The sequence below is a fragment of the Morus notabilis genome, unplaced genomic scaffold, assembly GCF_000414095.1.
Source record: "Morus notabilis unplaced genomic scaffold, ASM41409v2 Scaffold451, whole genome shotgun sequence".
NCBI classification, from domain to species: domain Eukaryota; kingdom Viridiplantae; phylum Streptophyta; class Magnoliopsida; order Rosales; family Moraceae; genus Morus; species Morus notabilis.
Genome location: NW_010361080.1, coordinates 979,926 through 998,185, shown reverse-complemented (window position 1 = coordinate 998,185; position 18,260 = coordinate 979,926). Strand labels below are relative to the sequence as shown.

Genomic DNA, 18,260 nt, shown 5'->3' with positions numbered 1-18,260 from the left:
CAATAAGGCCATGCTTTATATTGCTTGATTGCCTTTATCTAGATATAGGAGCAAAAAACAGTTAAAACAGTTCCTATAGCTGTTCTTCAGGAATCAGCTGGGTTTATCTTTGTTGTTTGCTTTTCTTTCTTTTCTTTTTCTTTTTCTTTTTCTTTTTCCTTTTCTTTTTATTAGTTGGATTACGCAACGGGAGGTAAACCTTTTATCTTCCGCTTGAACTTTCCTTGATCCTTAAAAGCGGGATTTTAGTCCCTTAGTTGTTTTTTGTTCTCAAAGACGGTACAAAAATTGCATTGTTGAGCACACCACCGTCGCTTGAGCTTAGCTAAAGAGAATGGACTTGTAAGCTCCATATTTGAGTTAGAGTACACAATTGGGAAAAAGGTTAATTTTTATAGGCTTTTGAACACTTTTAGCTCAAACTAGTTTAACGTATTGTTGTATCGGAGACATTGAAGAATAGAGAAATATACAACTATTTAAGAGTTTTTAAATTTATTTTAAAAAGGAATATGTGTAAAGATAATAATTGACAAAATAAAAAAATAAGTAGAGACACATTTAAATAAAATTATTTTAACCAATAAAAAATAAAATAAGAACATATGCGAAAAAATTTCTCTTATAAAAGTAAAGTGAGAAATTGTATATTTTTAAAAGCACACAAAAAAAATTAAAATGTAAAAAAATAAAAAATAAAGATAAAAAAGTAAAACAAGAGATAAGTGGAAGGGTTGCCACGTAACAGCCTCATAAGAAAAAAAACTTTAACTATTTTACGTATTGTTAAATTATGATTCGATTGGTAAGGCATCATCACTTAGACTTTTAATCGTGATAAATTTAATACAGGGTTGTCAAGTAATCTCAATGAATGAGGTTAAAATTTAAAGGAAAAAAAAAGCACTCGTATGATCTGATTGTCATTCAAAATTTTAGTCAACTCGTGCATGGGAGTTCACATATAATGTGTAAGATGGTGTGTGCGTCTCGTTAAAGGAGTGGCTGGTGAGGTACGGAGAAGCCGTCGCCGCTACAACAGATATGACGGATCGGGAGGCTCTGATGGGGGCTTTATCTAGCATGAAAAAGAACACTCCATTTAAGCGCGACCTGAACCGAAAGTCGCCTGCCACTTATAAAGAATTCTTGGCCAGGGCGCAGGGATACAACAACGCAGAAGAAGCTGAAGCAAATGATCCTGAGCACAGATCTAAGAACAAAGGAACTGAGCAAGGATTGACGTCGAGAAAACAAGACAATCAGAAACAGCGAGGTGGGAGAAACGGAGATAAACAGGTCGCATCGGCGTCGAGTCATCCAGAAGTAAGAAAGCCGAGGCAAGAGGAGAATCAGAAGCCTCACCCGTTTCAACGGTATGATTCTTATCACGAGCTGGCTGTAGGGGTTGAAAAGGTATTTAATTAGGTCGGCCGAGTAAACTTGTTGCGCCGATTGGAACCTATAAAGTCAGACCCAAACCGGAAGAACCAAAACAAGTATTGCAGATTCCACAAAGACGTTAGCCACAACACCAATGACTGCACCGACCTGAAGGATGAAGTAGAAAGACTAATCCATGAGGGAAGGCTACAAGAGTTCAGAGCTGATTGGAGAGGTCATGGCCAGGGAAACGACGGTCGGTGCTGGGAGGATAATCGACGGGGTGAAAACCGTGAGCCGGCTGGCGTTATAAGAACCATTCATGGGGGCCGGTACCTTGGGGGGACTTAAGAAGATCCCAGAAGAATTACGCCCACGAGGCAAGGCAGGTGTATTAGGAAAGGTTTTGGAACCTCTCAACTGCCAGGGCAACGAAGATAGTAAAATTCGGCGGTGCTGAAGTGGTCTTTACCGAAGAAGATGCGAATGAGGTCCATTTTCCTCACAACGACGCCCTGGTAGTAGAGGCAATGATCCGGAACCACACGATCTGTAGAATCCTCGTGGATAACGGGAGCTCGGTGGACATCTTATTCTCCGATTACCTGAAAAAGATGGGAATCCTAAAGGAGTAACTGGAGAAGACATCTCAGCCATTATATGGGTTTACGGGGGATTCACTCATCCTACAAGGAATGATCAGGCTGCCTATAACTGCAGGAGAAAAGCCTGGGCAAATAACTGTGATGGTAAATTTTGTGGTAATCAAAGGGGGTTTACAGAACAACACCGTGATTGGGAGGTCGACCCTTAAGGCGCTAAGGATAATAACTTTCGTCTACCATCAAAAGGTTAAGTTCCTAACCTCCAATGGTGTAGGAGAAATAAAGAGCAATCAATATGAATCTAGGGTCATATACTCAGATGCTATGCGCGGATATGATCAACCAGGGAGACAAGAAGCCAGAATGGTGCATCAGGGGCCAGTTGAAGAAGACATATATCCCATGATCGAAGAGGAGATTACATGGTCCCAATCAATCGAGCAATTGGAGGAGATCCGGGTAGATAACGAGGAGCCGATGAGGGTATTGAAGTAGGCTTGGATCTACCTCTGGCGCTTAAAGTTGAAGTAGAAAACTTTCTGAAGAAAAATCTGAATGTATTCACCTGGACGCATACTGATATGGTAGGAATCGACTCCGAAGTTATGTGTCATGCTTTAAACGTCGATCCCTCTTATCCTTCGAGGCGTCAAAAACGTCGACTGATGAATCCAGAATGGTACGAAGCATTGAAGGAAGAAGTCAACAAGTTGATTAACAACGTTTTCATCAGGGAGGCACATTATCCTAGATGAGTTTCAAACCCTGTCCTAGTGATCAAGCCTAATGGGAAGTGGATGACATGTGTTAGTTTCAGCGACCTCAACAAGGCCTGCCTGAAAGATGGTTTCCCTCTCCCCCGAATAGATTAGCTGGTCGACGCTACTGCCGAACATGAGTTGTTAAGCTTCATGGACGCCTACTCTAGTTATAACCAAATTCCTATGCATCCAACCGATGAAGAGCACACATCGTTCATCACGGACATAGGCCTCTATTGTTATAAGGTAATTCCCTTTGGTTTGAAGAATGCATGGGCAACATACCAAAGATTGGTAAACAAGATGTTTGCTAGGCAGATTGGGAAGACGATAGAGGTTTATGTTGATGACATGTTGGTAAAAAATATGAAGGCCAGACAGCACATTGCACACTTAGGGGAGATGTTTGATGTGTTGAGAAGGTACAACATGAAGCTAAACCCCCTGAAGTGTGCTTTTGGGGTTGGATCAGGAAAATTTCTTGGGTTCATGGTCAGTAATAGAGGAATAGAGGCCAACCTAAAAAAAATAAAAGCCTTACAGGACATGAGGTCTCCCACAAAGCCAAAGGAGGTGCATAGGCTAACAGGATGTATCGCTGCTCTTAACAGGTTCATATCTAAGGCGACGGACAAGTGCATGCCCTTCTTCAATGCACTAAAGGGAAATAAACGGTTTTAATGGACACCGCAATGTGAAGAGGCCTTTCAAAGATTGAAAGAGCACCTGGGCAAACCCCCTATCCTGTTAAAGCCCATCCCAGGTGAGAGGCCAAGCTTATATCTATCCGTCTCAATGCATGCTGTAAGTTCGGTGTTGGTCACGGAAGAATGAAGAATCCAGTTGCCGGTTTACTACGTGAGTAAAAGGCTCCTGGACGCCGAGTTAAGATACACTGAAATGTAAAAATTAGCCATCGCCTTGATGGTGGCGTCAAGAAAGCCTCGGCACTATTTCTAGGCACACACAATACGGATTTTAACAAACCACCCATTGAGGCAGGTACTGCAGAAGCCCGAAATGTCTGGTCGGCTCCTGAAATGGTCTGTAGAGTTAAGCCTATTCGACATTAAGTACATGCTGAGAACCGCAATCAAGGGGCAAGCGTTGGCTGACTTTGTGACAGAATTTTCCCATAGGCCAACGACAGCTGAGGAGGAAGGGAACAATAAAGAAGTAGAGTGGAAACTCTATGTTGATGGAGCAGCAAATGAAACTGGATCAGGGGCGAGCATTATGCTGATAAGTTCAGAGGGTTACAAAATTACCTCACAGTACGGTTCAAATTCAAACCATCGAACAATGAAGCAGAATACGAAGCGCTAATTGCAAGTTTACGGCTGGCCAGTCACTTGAAGATTGAAAGCCTTAACATTTTTATTGACTCTCAACTAGTGGTCAGACAAGTGAGAGAAGAGTATCAGGTACGCGGTGAAAAGATGAGCACATACTTGAGAAAGGTAAAGGAAGAACTCCCCAAGTTTAAAAGCTATGAGATACTGCATTTACCTAGAGCTAAAAACGCAAGTGTCGATGCCTTGGCCAAGTAAGAGTCGTCAAAGGATTCAGATATGCTAGGAGTTATCCCCATCATAGAGCTAGAGTGGCCATCAATTAATGAGAAAGCAGAAGTGGTCTTGACAACCCAAGCGACGGAAAATTGGATGGCACCACTCATTCAATACTTAATAGATGTGAAGCTCCCCAACGACAAGGATGAGGCCAAGAGAGTCAAATATAAAGCTGTCAGGTACTTATTGTATGATGGCCTACTATACAGACGAGGCTTCTCAACGCCCTTACAACCGTGCCTGGATAATAATGAGGCACAATAAGTCATCTGGGAGATCCATGAAGGGGTGTGTGGTAATCATACTGACGGAGCAATCATTAGCTCTAAAGGTTTTGAGGCATGAGTACTATTGGCCTATGCTTAAAACAGACACGTATCAATACGCTTGACATTGCGACAAGTGCCAACGATATGCAACAATTCCTAGAGCGCCCCCAAAAAACTTAACTTCCATTTTTAGCCCATAGCCTTTTGCCAAATGGGGGGTTGACCTGATCAGACCTTTACACCTCACACCGAGAGGCTTTAAATTTGCCATCGTCGCCATGAACTACTACACTAAGTGGGCCGAGGTGAAAGCTCTTACTTCGACCACAGAGGCTGCTTGCACAAGCTTCATTTGGAACAACATTGTGTGTAGATTTAGGGTTTCGCATTTGATCGTGTCTGACAACGGTAAATAGTTTGACAATGCCGCGACGCAAAAATTTTGTGATGATTTAGGCATTCAGAAAGAATTCTCAGCGCCGATACATCCGCAGTCCAATGGCCAAGTTAAAGCTGTCAATAAAATCGTGAAATACACCCTGAAGAAAAAGCTTGATGGCTTGAAGGGAAAATGGGCTGAAGAACTCCTAAAGGTCTTATGCGCGTATAGGATGACCAGTCAAACTACAACAGGCGAAACACCCTTCTCTATGACGTATGGAGTCGAGGTAGTGCTCCCCGTGGAAATTGAGATGTCGACATTAAAAATGGTCGCTTACGAGGATGATGTAAACGTCGAAGCAATGAACGGGGAACTTGATCTGTTGGAAGAAAAAAGGCTCGACTCATAACTTCGACTCACCACTTACCAACAAAGGACAGCCCGATACTATAAGAAAAAGTCAAACAAAGAAGGTTTGCCCTGGGAAACTTGGTATTAAAAAGGGTCACACAGAGCATTAAACCTAAAAATACTGGCTCTCTAGGCCTAATATGGGAGGGACCCTACCGTATAAGAGAAATGCTATGCCCAAGAACCTACATTTTGGAAAGCCTCAGCGGCAAGAAGATTCAACACCCATGGAATGCGGAGCAACTTAAATTGTACTACCAATAATGTATGATCTCTTACACATTTTAGTTGTATTGATTTGACATTTTCAATAGGATAAATGAAAGCTTATTCATAACAAAGTGTTCCAAGAGACCATGAAGAGATCGACCCCTTAATAACGTGTCTGCTTAAAAATTAAGGTTTTCAGATAGACATGGGGGGCAGGAGGGGTCTACGTACCGTAAAAAAAAAAAAAATATATATATATATATATATATAAGATGTCAAATATCGACTTCTCCAAGGAGAAGAGACGATAACTTGGCAGATTTTAAAGAATCTGCCAGTGTTAACCCTAAGGGACATTTAAACATGTTAGATGCCGACCTCTCTAAGGAGAAAAGGTGATCACTTGGTAGACTCTAAGGAATCTACCAGTGATAACCCTAATGGGCATTTAAATCTCAACAACATTGACCTCTCCAAGGAGAAGAGATGATTGCTTGGCAGATTTTTAAGGAATCTGCTAAAGTGATAACCCTAAGGGGAATTTGAAACGCCGACATCTCTAAAGAGAAGAGGCAATTATTTGGCAAATTTTAAGAAATCTGCTAAAACACGAGCCCTAAAGGGCACTGAAGACAAAAAAGATATGAAAATATAGGCAATAGTGCATTATATTATTAACGAAAAATAGACAAACTGGTGGGCTGAGAACCCATTGCCTAAAAAAAAGAGAGAATAAAAATATACAAGAAGGCCCTCAATCCCCGCCGCCACCAGCTGAGCCATCCCTATTGCCAGGTTGAGAAGAGCCATCATCGTCGATAGGAGGAGGATGAGCATACAGGAAGCCCACGTCCCACTCAGGGTGGTGCTGTTTGATCTGCTCCACTATCTATTCCCCGGCGGACTGAAAATCCTTTGTTTAGATTTCAGTAAGCTCATCAGAAGCCATGAACTCATCGATAATTTCCTCACGCTTGGCGGTGAAGACGTCTGAGTTCAGCTATTTTTCAACCGCCGCGAGCTCAGCTTCTTTCTTCCCCCTCTCGTAGCCTTCAGCCTTCCCCTCAGGAAAGTACTTCTCCTTGGCTTCAGCCACTTATTTCTCAGCTACCTCTGCCCGCTTAGCAATCTCTTCAGCCTGAACCTTTAATTGGTCCAGTTTCTCCTGGAGACTCGCCAATTTGGCCACGACCACGTTCTTCTCCTCAGTAAGAGTCGAGCACTTGGACTTTTCAGCATTGAGGAGAAATGTAAGTGTCGCTTCTATGCTGTCCATCTCGTTGCCATGTTCCTCAACCTTGACCAAATCTATAAGGTTGAGGACGGTGAGGACAAGGCCTTGAGAATAGAAGATCAGAACTCAGAAAAGGAATGACGGACATACATTAGATTCAAAATAAATGTCCAGCGCATACGTGGATCTGGAAGGATATCTACTTGTGCTGACGGTCGACCAGAGATGACCGGGCGGCGGTGACCCAATGCTTATCAAAAAATGACTAGTACAGGGCCTGAAAAACCAAAGAGAAAAGAGGAGGAAGATCTAGCATCGCCTCAACCTGGGCGTCGGAGATATCCAGGACCTAGAAGTTGGGTCCATAACCTTCGCCACATGAAGCAGAAAGTGATTCTTGGGTGGAGGAGGAACCTCAGTGACGTCGGGAATGGGAACCACCGGGGTCTAAGTCCCCTTGTCCTCTGCACCTCCTCCTAGCAAACCTTCTTCAGCGCGGATGTCCCTGACGCAGACCCAGAGGCACCCTCAGAAGGCTGCTTCTTCAGGGCCGAAGAGGAAGCGCCAGCGATGGCCTTCCCCTTCGACTTGGATATCAAGTAGGAGGTCGAGTCTAAAAGATTTACCTTATGTGTTGAGGTGAAAGGATTCTTAAATAGCTCAGAGGTTTACGGGATCAGGAAGGGAAATGAGCAGCCCTGACTCCCTGAAGTTAGCCTCGGTTAGAAGAACGTTGATGTGGCACTCGTTCTTCAGAATCTCAAAGGCTGCAAGAACCCTGGCCTGCCTATTCCCGATTAGCTTCGGTCGGTCATGAGTGACTGCACATTGAGGTAATTGTCAGCCTTATAAAAAAGGAAGAGAAAGGAGAAGAAAAATTTACTACACGGTTCTCACTTAATCTCCTAAATGACATTTACAGTTTCCGGCTCTATGGCATATGGTCTTAAAAGGTCCCCGACCATGAAAAACATAGGTGTCTAGCCATAGGAGGAAGAGGGAATGACTTATATCAATTTACCTAAAACGGGCTTTGATTGCTCATGACTACCCACCCTTCGTACTTCGCGACGTGGCTTAACTTATATATATACAAAAATTCATCCAGGGGTAGATCCACATCGAACCATTGGCTCCACAAAACCCATGTCCCAGCGAAGCAATACCAAAAGTTCGGCGCTAGCTGGGCAGGAAAGATGCCATGGTAATGGCAAAAATCCTTCACGAATGGATAAACTAGTAATGTAATCCTTGCGGTAAAGGCCCGTGTGTACACTAAAAGATATTCGGGAGGAGGAAGGCTAGATCTAAAGTTCACGTCCAGGAGAAGGTATTCAAACCATCTCCCATCTATGCGTTCGTCTCTGAACGCCCGGACGATGTCTCTGTTATGAGTCTTCGGTGCTGCCACGTCGGCGGTAAATGAAGGCCTGCCCGGGTCCCCACTCATAACGGCCAAAGGGGCTTCAACAACGGAAGCTGCGACCCCACACAGTACTCCCCCCCTCCAGAGGAATTTCACCGCTATCATCTCCTTCGACCATGCGGTCGACGCTGTCGGCATCATCCCTTGGATCAACCGCATAATTGTCAACCTCCCTCAAGATGGAGTCATCGCCCGATGAGGAAGACATCCATGAGGGCTCAGCGACGGAAGGATAGTCTAGCCTCACAGTGGATGAAGAAGGACCCTCTCGATGGTTAGATGGTTTGGGAGCCATTGTTCTAGTATAACAAAAAGAGAAGGATAATATGAGGAGCTAAGTTAAAATCCTAAGTTGAGAGGGTAAGGGTAAATAAGAAAAATGATGATCGTTTAATATCACTAATGGCTACCGAAGACATGCGAGTGTCGATGGCTCATAAAGCCGTCGATCATTCACAAGAGAAAAGAACGACGAATGTTCAAGCGAAACCCAGATTTCCCAGCCAAAAACCCCAAACCTAGAATCTCAAACTCTCTACAGTCGGCCAGAAACCAAAAAAACTAGTCTATAAGAGTCCAGATATACACAAAGTATGTTTCTAACTTCCTGAATATCTATTTCGAGCTTAAAACATGCAATAATCCAGCAGAAACCAAGCAAGGAAAGCAGAAAATGCACAAAGAACTATGCGGAAATGCGATTACAATGAAGAGACTTACCAGAGGTTTGAAAGATGGCGAAATCTGAAGCTTGACTGGAGAGGACTTCGTAAATCTAAAATATTAAATAGAAATCAATATTTTTTTAAAAAAATATAAAATATTTTAGAACATTAAAATTTAAAATATTTAAAAGAAAACAATGAAATAAAAAAGTTCATTATTTTTTTCTCGATTTATTAGTTTTTGGTTAATTAAATAGAATGGTATTATCACTAGTACCTCTAAACTTTGGAGTCATTTTCAGTTTGCCCCCTGACTTTGAATTATTCTCAGTTAATCTCATTTGTTGTAATTTCTGTTAAATTTAGACGAAAAAGAGAGGATTAAGTGTAGTCATGTGCTTTTTATCTGTTTCTTTTTAACAGGAATTTAAATAAAAAGACTACGTGATTGTGTTATTATCTTTTTTTAATATATTTTTTAACAAAAATTACAATAGAAGAGGTAAGTGGTAACAATTCAAAGTTCATGAGTCAAAATGAGAGTTTTTAAAGTTCAGAGAACAAACTGAGAATAACCTTAAAATTTAAGAGCACTAATGATAATAATAATTCTTATCTTTAAGGTAGAAGATGTTTTCAAAAATGTAGAGATACCACTTTAATCTTACAATACATAAGAGAGCCGAAGACTCTTTAATAGTACTCATTTCTTAGGCTGTCAGGTGGCACCCTATCATATTCTCTTTTTTCTTTTTTCTTTTTTTCACTACTTTACCTTTTATCTTTTTTTTTTTTGTCTAATCTACTCTTCTAACAAACATTAAAGAGCTTTTGCTCTTTTTTATAAGGCTGCCACTCACCTCTTTTTTTTTATTATCTTTTTTTTATTTTACTTTTTTATCTTTATTTTATATTTTTTTGTTAATATTTTAATACATTTTAATTTTTTTGTGACTTTTGAAAAATATTTTCTTTTTTTGTTTTACTTTTATAAAAGTAATTTTTTCACATGTTTCCTTATTTTATTTTTTATTTGAAATAATTTTTTTTAAATGTATTCTTATTTTTTTTGTTAATTATTATCTTTATATATATATTTTAAAATAAATTCAAAAATTCTTATCTATTATATAAATAAATTTCTCATTATTTAATATGTTTTTAACACGGTAATACATACAAAATTGATAATATTAACACATGATATTAAAGAGCATGTTTTGTTTTGTTATAAGACATGTACTAAAATGATTTTATCTCAATTTTAATTGACACAGAATAATCTCATTGAGCATGTTTTGTTTCGTTATAAGACATGTACTAAAATGATTTTATCTCAATTTTAATTGACACAGAATAATCTCATTGGAGGACACGGAAAGAGACGTGTTAAAGAGAGGACATCTAAGCTCAATCCGCTAGTGCCTGCTTCCGTTGTCTCTTGTCAGTTGTCAAACAGTGCGTCTGTCCGAAACCTCTGAAACTCCGAACCATGAGCGGCGAATCAACCGGAGAAGAAGCACTGGCCAAAGCCGCCTCCGCCACCGACGATCTCTACCACCTCCGAGACACTTATTTTCCGGCGAATCCCGACGACAAAACTGCCAAGTTGCAGACTCAATCCGATCTCGCTCTCAGCCTCCTCGATTCCATCCCTCCCGGTACTTCTCAGTTCATTTCTCCTTTATCCTTCGCTCAACGCCTTGTCAAATCTTGATTCTGCTTACTATTTTCTCTTCGCTGCGTTTTCTTTTTTTCTCTCTACTTGTTTGAAGAACCTGAAGCAGTAGTATTGTTCGCAAAGGCGCCTAAGTGTTTTACTGCTTTATTCTTCGTCGAATGGTTTAGGGTTCCAATTTTGATTTTCAGTTCCTAATGTCGTAAAAAAGGGAGGAACTTAGGAAGTTTTGCTTAGTTCATAGTGTCCATTAATACTTGTTTAAACGTTTGCTTAGCTATATCGGTTGATCTTGTTGACGAATTTTCTGCGAATGCTGTTTTGGATTTTGAGGTGAAAAAGAAAATTAATTATGCTGAAGCAATTATTTGAATCTGTTTTTGTTGTCTTTGTTTCCCTGTTGAGGCACTGGTCGTCGTGATTAACCTTTGAAGCCTACTGAAGCGGAATCACAAAACTTAGCTAATTGTTGTGTAATTTTCCCGACAGTTTCTGCTCTGAATTCAAATACAAGATAACTTCAATTTGTGAAACCTATTCAGAGTTTTTTAGTTGAATTGTAAATGTTTGATGTAATGTCATTACTTGGTGGTTGGTGTAAATGAGACCATTTGAGATTTAGCTAACGTAGTTTTATAGAAGCTGTTCATGCATTAATGGTTTTTCCTGGAATTGTGAATCCATAAGTTGTCTTTTTTATTAATTAGATTGTAAGTTTCTCGATTTCTTAGCATCTTATGTTTGTAAGGAATGTTAAAGTAAGAGATATTTCAAAAGAAGGTGATAACTATTCCACTTCGTTTAAGATATTATAGCAGCTTGTTTTGGTGAAAATAGGGAAGTACGTTTATAGAACATTTGCCTTATTTATTCTTTCCTAAGTGTCTAGATTGGAAGATGTGAAGATCTAACAGTGATTTAATTCATAATATGAAGCAACCAGAAAATATGCATCTATATTTTTTGTTCATGGAAATTGGATGAAATCCTACAAGCTGATGGTACATATTACAATAACTAATATTTGGCTCCCAGAGGTTTGAAAGATTGTTCTTTCCCTTGTTTCATTGTAAAATATTATATCCTCTTACAGAACAAAGAAAACTTCCCCTGCAACGAGCAACTTATGAGTATCTGAGAGGAAAGATACTAGATGTATTTGCTGACTACAGGAAAGAAGCAGAGGATCATCTCTCGAAAGCCGTAAGCAAGAGCAGATTTAGCTTTGTTATGCTACCGTTTGTAATGCTCATGTTGATTCTGTTTCCTAGAATTTATTGTTCCGCTGCGCAGGTTAAGTTGAACCCATCCCTTGCAGATGCTTGGCTATGCTTAGGTAATTGCATTTGGAAGAAGGGAGATCTATCTGCAGCAAAGAATTGTTTCACTCTTGCATTAAGCAAGGTCATTGTCTATAAAATTATTGTTTTTATGCTTTTAAATCTATGCTTCTCACTAGACTGATTGATGTTTCTATCTCTTTTTATTATCAGACCTCTATAGGTTCGTGACTATTAGATTGATACTTGCTTCTATACTAATGCAGGGTCGAAACAAAAAGATAATGTGTCAATTGTCAATGCTTAATAGAAAAATAGCTCAAGGTACGTTGGTCTACTTTTGATCTTAATTTTCCTGCTCTCTTTTGGTGTTACAGTTAGCTGTTTGGTGTTACAGTTAGCTGTTTACCTATTTGAAAGGAATTGTTTTGTCTGTTAGTGTGCAAAATGGATCAGTAATGATCCTATATCATTCATGGCACGGGATATTTGAGAAACTGATTTTACAATATAGGGATAAGCATTTTACATTCAATTTTTGTCTGTAAATTCTTAAAAACACAATCAATAGAAGTCTGGAAGGATAGATTAACAGATAAAGATACCCAGATAAAAAGCATCAAAAATCCTTATCATGTTTTTGAGGCTTGCCTGTTCATCTGCTGCACCCCATCCATCCCCCGCCCCCATTTTTTTCTTGTTTGCTTTTCTATTTTTCTTCTGTGCTTGTTTTGGAGAAGATAATCTAGATAGTCTCTGTGGATGTGATCATTTGGCTTGTTTATCTAGTTGTAAGGATGAGTTAGGAGCTTCATATTTTTCCTATTTGATAAGATGAAGAGTGAGGATATTACTTTGGCCTTCAAAATGTCTGCTTTGTTAAATTATGTAACCTTCCCATCTACTTTACTAGGCACTGAGAATCAGGCAGAACTCATTGAAGAAAGCATTCAACATGCCAAGGAAGCTATAACTCTGGATGTTAAGGATGGCAATTCTTGGTGTAAGACTCCATAACCTGACCAATAATAAGTTTGTTTATAGCTAGATCCTTTCTATTTATTTTTGTTTTCTTCTACTAAACTGACTTTTCTATGGTAACCATGTTATATTGACAGATAATCTTGGAAATGCATGTCTCACTAGTTTCTTCGTGACTGGTGCTTGGGATCACAACAAACTTCGGCAGTCTTTGAAGGCATACCAAAATGCTGTAAGTGTGCAAAGTAAGCACTTTCCTTGGAATGCATTTGATCTCTTTTGATGATTTCTTGTGATTTTTTTGTTTTTTCACTTCCTTTGAGTTTCTTGGTATTCATTTCTATAGAGGAATTATTTATTTACTCTTGTTTTGTCATTTGGTTCTTTACAAATACGGCAACCTTGAATTTCTTATTATGCATATATATCAGGAGAAAGATGAAAGAATGAAGTCCAATCCAGACTTACATTTTAACTGTGCCACTGTAAGTTCATTTTCGTCTCACTTCTCTCTTGTGAATGATTTATGAAGTTTGAAGTTTATGTAACCTTCAAGTAGAAGATAACGGAGATCATCTGTTTAGGTATGGGAAAATTAAAATGCTTGCAGTATATACCTTGAAGTTATGAATTTTAAGGAGCGCCTTGTGAGAATGACGGTGACAATTTGAGCAGAGATTATTAATACAATCAGCTTTATGATTGTTTTAACTTTTATCTTCTTATTTAGGTTCGGTAGGTCCTTCCAGAATCTTTTATGAGGTGTTCGTTAGCTGGTCCAATCCACGACAATGAAATCTGTCATCAATATATTTTCATGACATGATCGAGAACTCTGATTTACATTGGCTTTAAGGGAACCAAGTAATTTCAAATACATTATATTATGTAATTATGGAACTTAAGCAAAGGACTGGCGCCTTGTGGTTTATGTTGTGTTGATTTCGAAATGAAAAAATGGACACTAATTGTGTATATATATTTTTTATTTTATTTTTTAAAGATAATTATAAAAATACTTCAATAGAGAAGAGAACGTAAAAAAAAAAAGGATCACAATAACCATATTAATTGTTGTTTTGAATAATAGTAGAATAACAACACTGATGGTAATTTTTAAAGTTCACTTGAGTTTGATAGCTCAGGTCATACCACTCATATGAACTTGTTATGACGCAGGTTCCAGGTATTATTGAATGTGCTTGTTGTCTTGTGCAATAATCTTTTGAGTCTCCGTTGTAGGTGAACAGATACCTGGAGAACTATGAGAGGGCCCTCACTGGCTTTGAAACTGCTGCTCTAAAGGATCCTGGTCTTAAGGCTATTGAGGAGGTTCAGAAGATTGTTAATCTTCTTGACAAGATAGATAACCTTTTGGTATTGCTTTTCTTTGTATATTACTGTATTATGGGGTCTCTAATATGTTCTCTCTTTCTCTCTCTCTCTCTCTCTCTCTCTCTCTCTCTCTTTCAACATATATATATATATATGTATATATGTTAGCAAGATGTCCTTGGCGATAGATAAATTTAGTAACAGTTAATTAAAGGAGATATAAATGATACGAACAAACATATTTTTATATTGTTTCATAAATTAGTCTCTCAACAAGCATTCTACATGGACACTCAGTAGTCAACACTGTCGTTTACAGACAACATAATATTACTCTACAGTGATGGCGCGTTTTTTCAGGGTTCCTATAATATCCATTATCTCTTATTTAAAATGAAAAAGAAAGCCTGTTAGTATCCATCTTCAGAGACATAGCTAGTTCTTTAACATTTATTGTTACAGGGATATGCTAGAGCCAAAAGACTTACATCAACAGCATCATCTCTGACTGCTGTAAATTGTAAGCAACTTCGACTCTTAGTCTGTGCTCATTTGGCGGATTTGAGTGAGCATGAGTTTTGTCATTTTTCCTTTTGTATTTGGAACACTCATTTATTTGGGCTATATCTTCTTTTATAAGTCAATTCCTCCTATAGAACGGGTACTATTGATGTTCTGCGGGAGGGCATGAACAAAGGAGTGGCAATAGTGGGAAAAGTGCTATTCTTCATCAAGCATGAGAATGTTGCTCCCTTGTAAGTCCTCCTGGTTGACAACACTCTTAATTTTCTAGTTAAATATCTTAATTCTTTTTTTTTCTTTCTTTTCTTTCTTTTTTTTTTTTTGAAGTTGTGCTGCACCGGCATTATGTCGTGTAGCTAAAATGCAACTTAGAAGTGGTTGAGTGAATTAGCTCTCTCCCTCTTTCTCCTCTCTTCTCCTTCAGTCTCCAGAACTTTCCTCTCGCTTCTAACTTCTAATATTATAAAAACTAAAAAGGTGGGTTCATTTCTTTGCCTTTACTTATTTTCCCTTTTCCTTGTCCAGGTACTACGTGATATGCGATTCAAATCAAACGTGCTTTATTCTTTCAGTGTATGGTGTGCGATATGATGCGGTAAGGGTTAGCTACTTAAAGTTTACTTATTTTTAATTTTTTATTGTCACTTTTACTTTCCCTTAAAGATTCTCTTATTATTGTTCAAAAATTCTGGAATTTTTTATGCACTTGTCGTTCTTTTAAGTAGTAAAGTTGTAGCTGGAACAGCAGTAAATCCACTCAGCAAAATACGTATTCCAGGGGCGAATAACTTCATGTGTTAGCATACAATTGTCACAATGTGAAACAACAGTGCTTATTATTTTGTTTTCAAGATTTTTAATTTTATGATAGTTCCTGCCAAATCTTGGTCAAGTTTGCTTTTTAATTCCATGATAGATGAAATCATCATGAATTTTCTCTGCAAGTATAACCATCTTTTTTTTTTTTTTTTAACCTGCAAGACCTAATTTCAAAAGTATATTTATTTTTGTGCACATGGTTTATCAGATGGGACTTAGAACTAGCATTACTGCTTCAATCTGACATTGTAAGAAGTCAGTGAAGGATAATTGGTAGAACTCCTAAAGACGAACGGTTTCTGACCACAAATACAATGCAAATATCCTGTTTTCTACTCACACCTATTAATTTCAGAACAACTCAACTTTTTCCTGCAGATCAAAGAAGGAGATCAGCTAACAGTATTGGAACCTTTTCAACGACTTATCAATTTATCTTGGAAGGAAAAGGTACCTCTTTCAATTTATGCTACTTTGATTTGATTGGCTGATTAGACCAACTTCCTCTGACTCGAGTATAATATACTTAATGGGAAGTTGTAACACTGAGCTTTATTTACTTGTGTCCTTTATGGATCTCTTCTTTGTACATGATGAGCTTTGTTCTTCTTTTTCATTGCCCAACTTGTTCCAATGTATATCGTATCAGATTTATCAGTTCAAATCGATTCGTGTCGATTTCTTGGAACAAGTTCTTGTGAATGGAAAGGCTCTTTCCCCTCAGCAAGCCGTTCATTCCTCAATTTTTGCCCAACACAAACCAGCATAAACCATGAACTGTTGTTTGGAACGGAGTATATGCGTGTGGTAGCGTTCTTTAAACCATATCGTTTGTACATAGAAATGGTGATGAAGTACCGAATTCCTGCCCTGATCAAAAGCCAGCAGCAGAGAACAGGAAAATGGTACACTAAATTTTGTGAAGTGGTGTTCTTTCAAATTCTTATCTATTTTACATATGATTTTTCTGTAATTCTTTGGGTGAAATGTGCTGAGTTCTTGCCTTGATAAAAAAAATCCAGTAGTGGGGAGGAGGAAAATGGTAACATTATGATGGAGTTTGCTAGTGCTTGATTCAATTATGTAAAACGCTGTTCCTATAGAATCTTACGATTTACTTGTGACTTGCTGTAATCGAAAGCCAGCAGAGTGGAAAACAGGAAAATGGCTCATTATGATGGAGTTTGCTATTGCTTGACCGAATTTGTGAAATGGTTTTATTTTCAATTATTAATTGTTCTGTGAGTTCAGATGTATTATCACCCTTTTACATATTCCATTATTTTACAGCAAAATACTGTTGGCTTTCAGTTGATAGCATGCTGTTCCTTTTGATTTTACATCGAAGACTACCAACATATCTAAGGCAACTTCTTCTTGTTTTCTAAGGGAACTTTTTTTTTTTTTTTTTTTTTTTTTTTTTTTTTTTTTTTTTTGGGTGGGGGTAGGGCTAATTAAAATAGAGTACAAGGACACACAAGGAAATTGGAAAGGCACTAATTATTGATTAAAAGATTGGAGGCAAAGGCGAAGGCCGTGTAAGGGTTTGGGGTTCATACCGCCAAAAAACTTGAAGTTAGGATCCACCAATTCACATTTGAACCTCTTCACAAGATGATGCAAGAAAATGAGGATTTGGAGACGGGCGAAGTCTTTTCCTGGGCAAATTCAAGGACCACCCTCAAAGGGGATGTTCATGTAAGGCGGGGTCGGCGATTTCTTGTACCTTGTTGGATCAAACTCTTCTGGTGCTGGGAAATCTGCATTTATGTTTGTCGTGCTTACTGTCCAGTATACCTACTCAAACCACAACAACTGCCAATTTATTAGTTCATCAAACCTTGTAATCAAAATACGTAGTACTAATTCTTGTGATAAATTTATAATCACGAATTTCTACTACTCATTTTCTGTAACAATTATATCCGAGTGGGGGTTTAGTGCAGGATGAGATAGGAATTAGGTGCCAGTTTAATTGGGATATGTTTCCCATCTCAAATGCTAGTTATCTTTCTTGATGGTAAAAGAAGAAACATGTCTCTGATGTTACTTGTGATCTTAAATTTCTTGACATGTATCGTGTTAATTATTGAAGTAAAATATGTGTGTTTCTGTGTGTGTAGGAGGCAAACTGTGAGGTTAAAAACTTAATTTTATAGTTCTTTTTAGAAATCATGAAAAATGTTCATATGAATTACATGTGGTGGTAAATACCATTACGTACCTTCCATCCTTTAGGGATAGTATAACCTTCGTAAGAGATGTCAGTTGTGGCTTCTCTAAAGGTTCCTTGTAGTGGGGGAATCAGTCTCCTCGCTTCCAGAGCTACGTTCCATGAATATTTCATCCATCAAATCCTCCTTTTTTGAACTCGAAATCTCCTAGTGTTCTGTTTTTTTTTTAAGTCTTTTATCTTGGTGCTCCCCTTTTTATTATACTAGTTTTATAACGTATTCTACACGTATTGCCGTGTTAGAGACACCTAAAGAGTTTATTATTTACCGAATAATGAGAAATTCATTTATACAACAATTATTTAAGGATTTTTGATTTTTTAAAAAAAAGAAATATGTGTAAATATAACAATTGATGAAAAAAATTAAGTAGGGCGACATTTGACGAAAGTTATTTTAACCAACTAAAAATAAAATCAGAACACGTGAAAAAATTAATGTCGTAGGAGTACAGTGAGGAACAACATATTTTAAAAAAAAAACAAACAAAAAAA

At 38.3% G+C, this 18,260-nt stretch overlaps 2 protein-coding genes across 3 annotated transcripts; both read left to right on the top strand.

The window, feature by feature from the left end:
• The first annotated feature begins 1,044 nt into the window (after positions 1–1,044).
• On the top strand, positions 1,045–2,018 carry LOC112091649. The gene is made up of 3 exons (XM_024165813.1): positions 1,045–1,416; positions 1,558–1,715; positions 1,811–2,018. Exons 1-3 carry the CDS (start codon positions 1,045–1,047, stop codon positions 2,016–2,018), a joined length of 738 nt encoding a protein of 245 aa, XP_024021581.1.
• Positions 2,019–10,298: 8,280 nt separating this feature from the next.
• Positions 10,299–17,479, top strand: LOC21408552 (tetratricopeptide repeat protein 5). 2 transcript variants are annotated; one of them, XR_002902244.1, is made up of 14 exons: positions 10,299–10,578; positions 11,689–11,798; positions 11,889–11,999; positions 12,142–12,199; positions 12,789–12,878; positions 12,994–13,088; positions 13,288–13,341; positions 14,099–14,233; positions 14,654–14,711; positions 14,832–14,946; positions 15,239–15,308; positions 15,911–15,982; positions 16,182–16,437; positions 16,981–17,479. XR_002902244.1 is itself a non-coding variant. In XM_010098450.2 (13 exons), exons 1-13 carry the CDS (start codon positions 10,410–10,412, stop codon positions 16,299–16,301), a joined length of 1,257 nt encoding a protein of 418 aa, XP_010096752.1. In that variant the 5' UTR covers positions 10,299–10,409; the 3' UTR covers positions 16,302–16,908. The 2 variants fall into 2 exon arrangements, 1 of the variants encoding a protein (XP_010096752.1); XM_010098450.2 differs by lacking the exon at positions 16,981–17,479 and having other exon boundaries at positions 16,182–16,908.
• The last annotated feature ends 781 nt before the right edge of the window (positions 17,480–18,260 follow it).

Excerpts from the sequence above, each read along its gene's own strand:
- LOC112091649 (XM_024165813.1), top strand. The coding sequence starts at position 1,045 with ATGACGGATCGGGAGGCTCTGATGGGGGCTTTATCTAGCATGAAAAAG. Across the intron at positions 1,417-1,557 it reads TGGCTGTAGGGGTTGAAAAG|GATGAAGTAGAAAGACTAAT; the intron begins GTATTTAATTAG and ends ACCGACCTGAAG. Across the intron at positions 1,716-1,810 it reads AGAACCATTCATGGGGGCCG|GGCAACGAAGATAGTAAAAT; the intron begins GTACCTTGGGGG and ends CTCAACTGCCAG.
- LOC21408552 (XM_010098450.2), top strand. The coding sequence starts at position 10,410 with ATGAGCGGCGAATCAACCGGAGAAGAAGCACTGGCCAAAGCCGCCTCC. Across the intron at positions 12,000-12,141 it reads TCACTCTTGCATTAAGCAAG|GGTCGAAACAAAAAGATAAT; the intron begins GTCATTGTCTAT and ends ATACTAATGCAG. Across the intron at positions 15,983-16,181 it reads ATTTATCTTGGAAGGAAAAG|ATTTATCAGTTCAAATCGAT; the intron begins GTACCTCTTTCA and ends ATATCGTATCAG.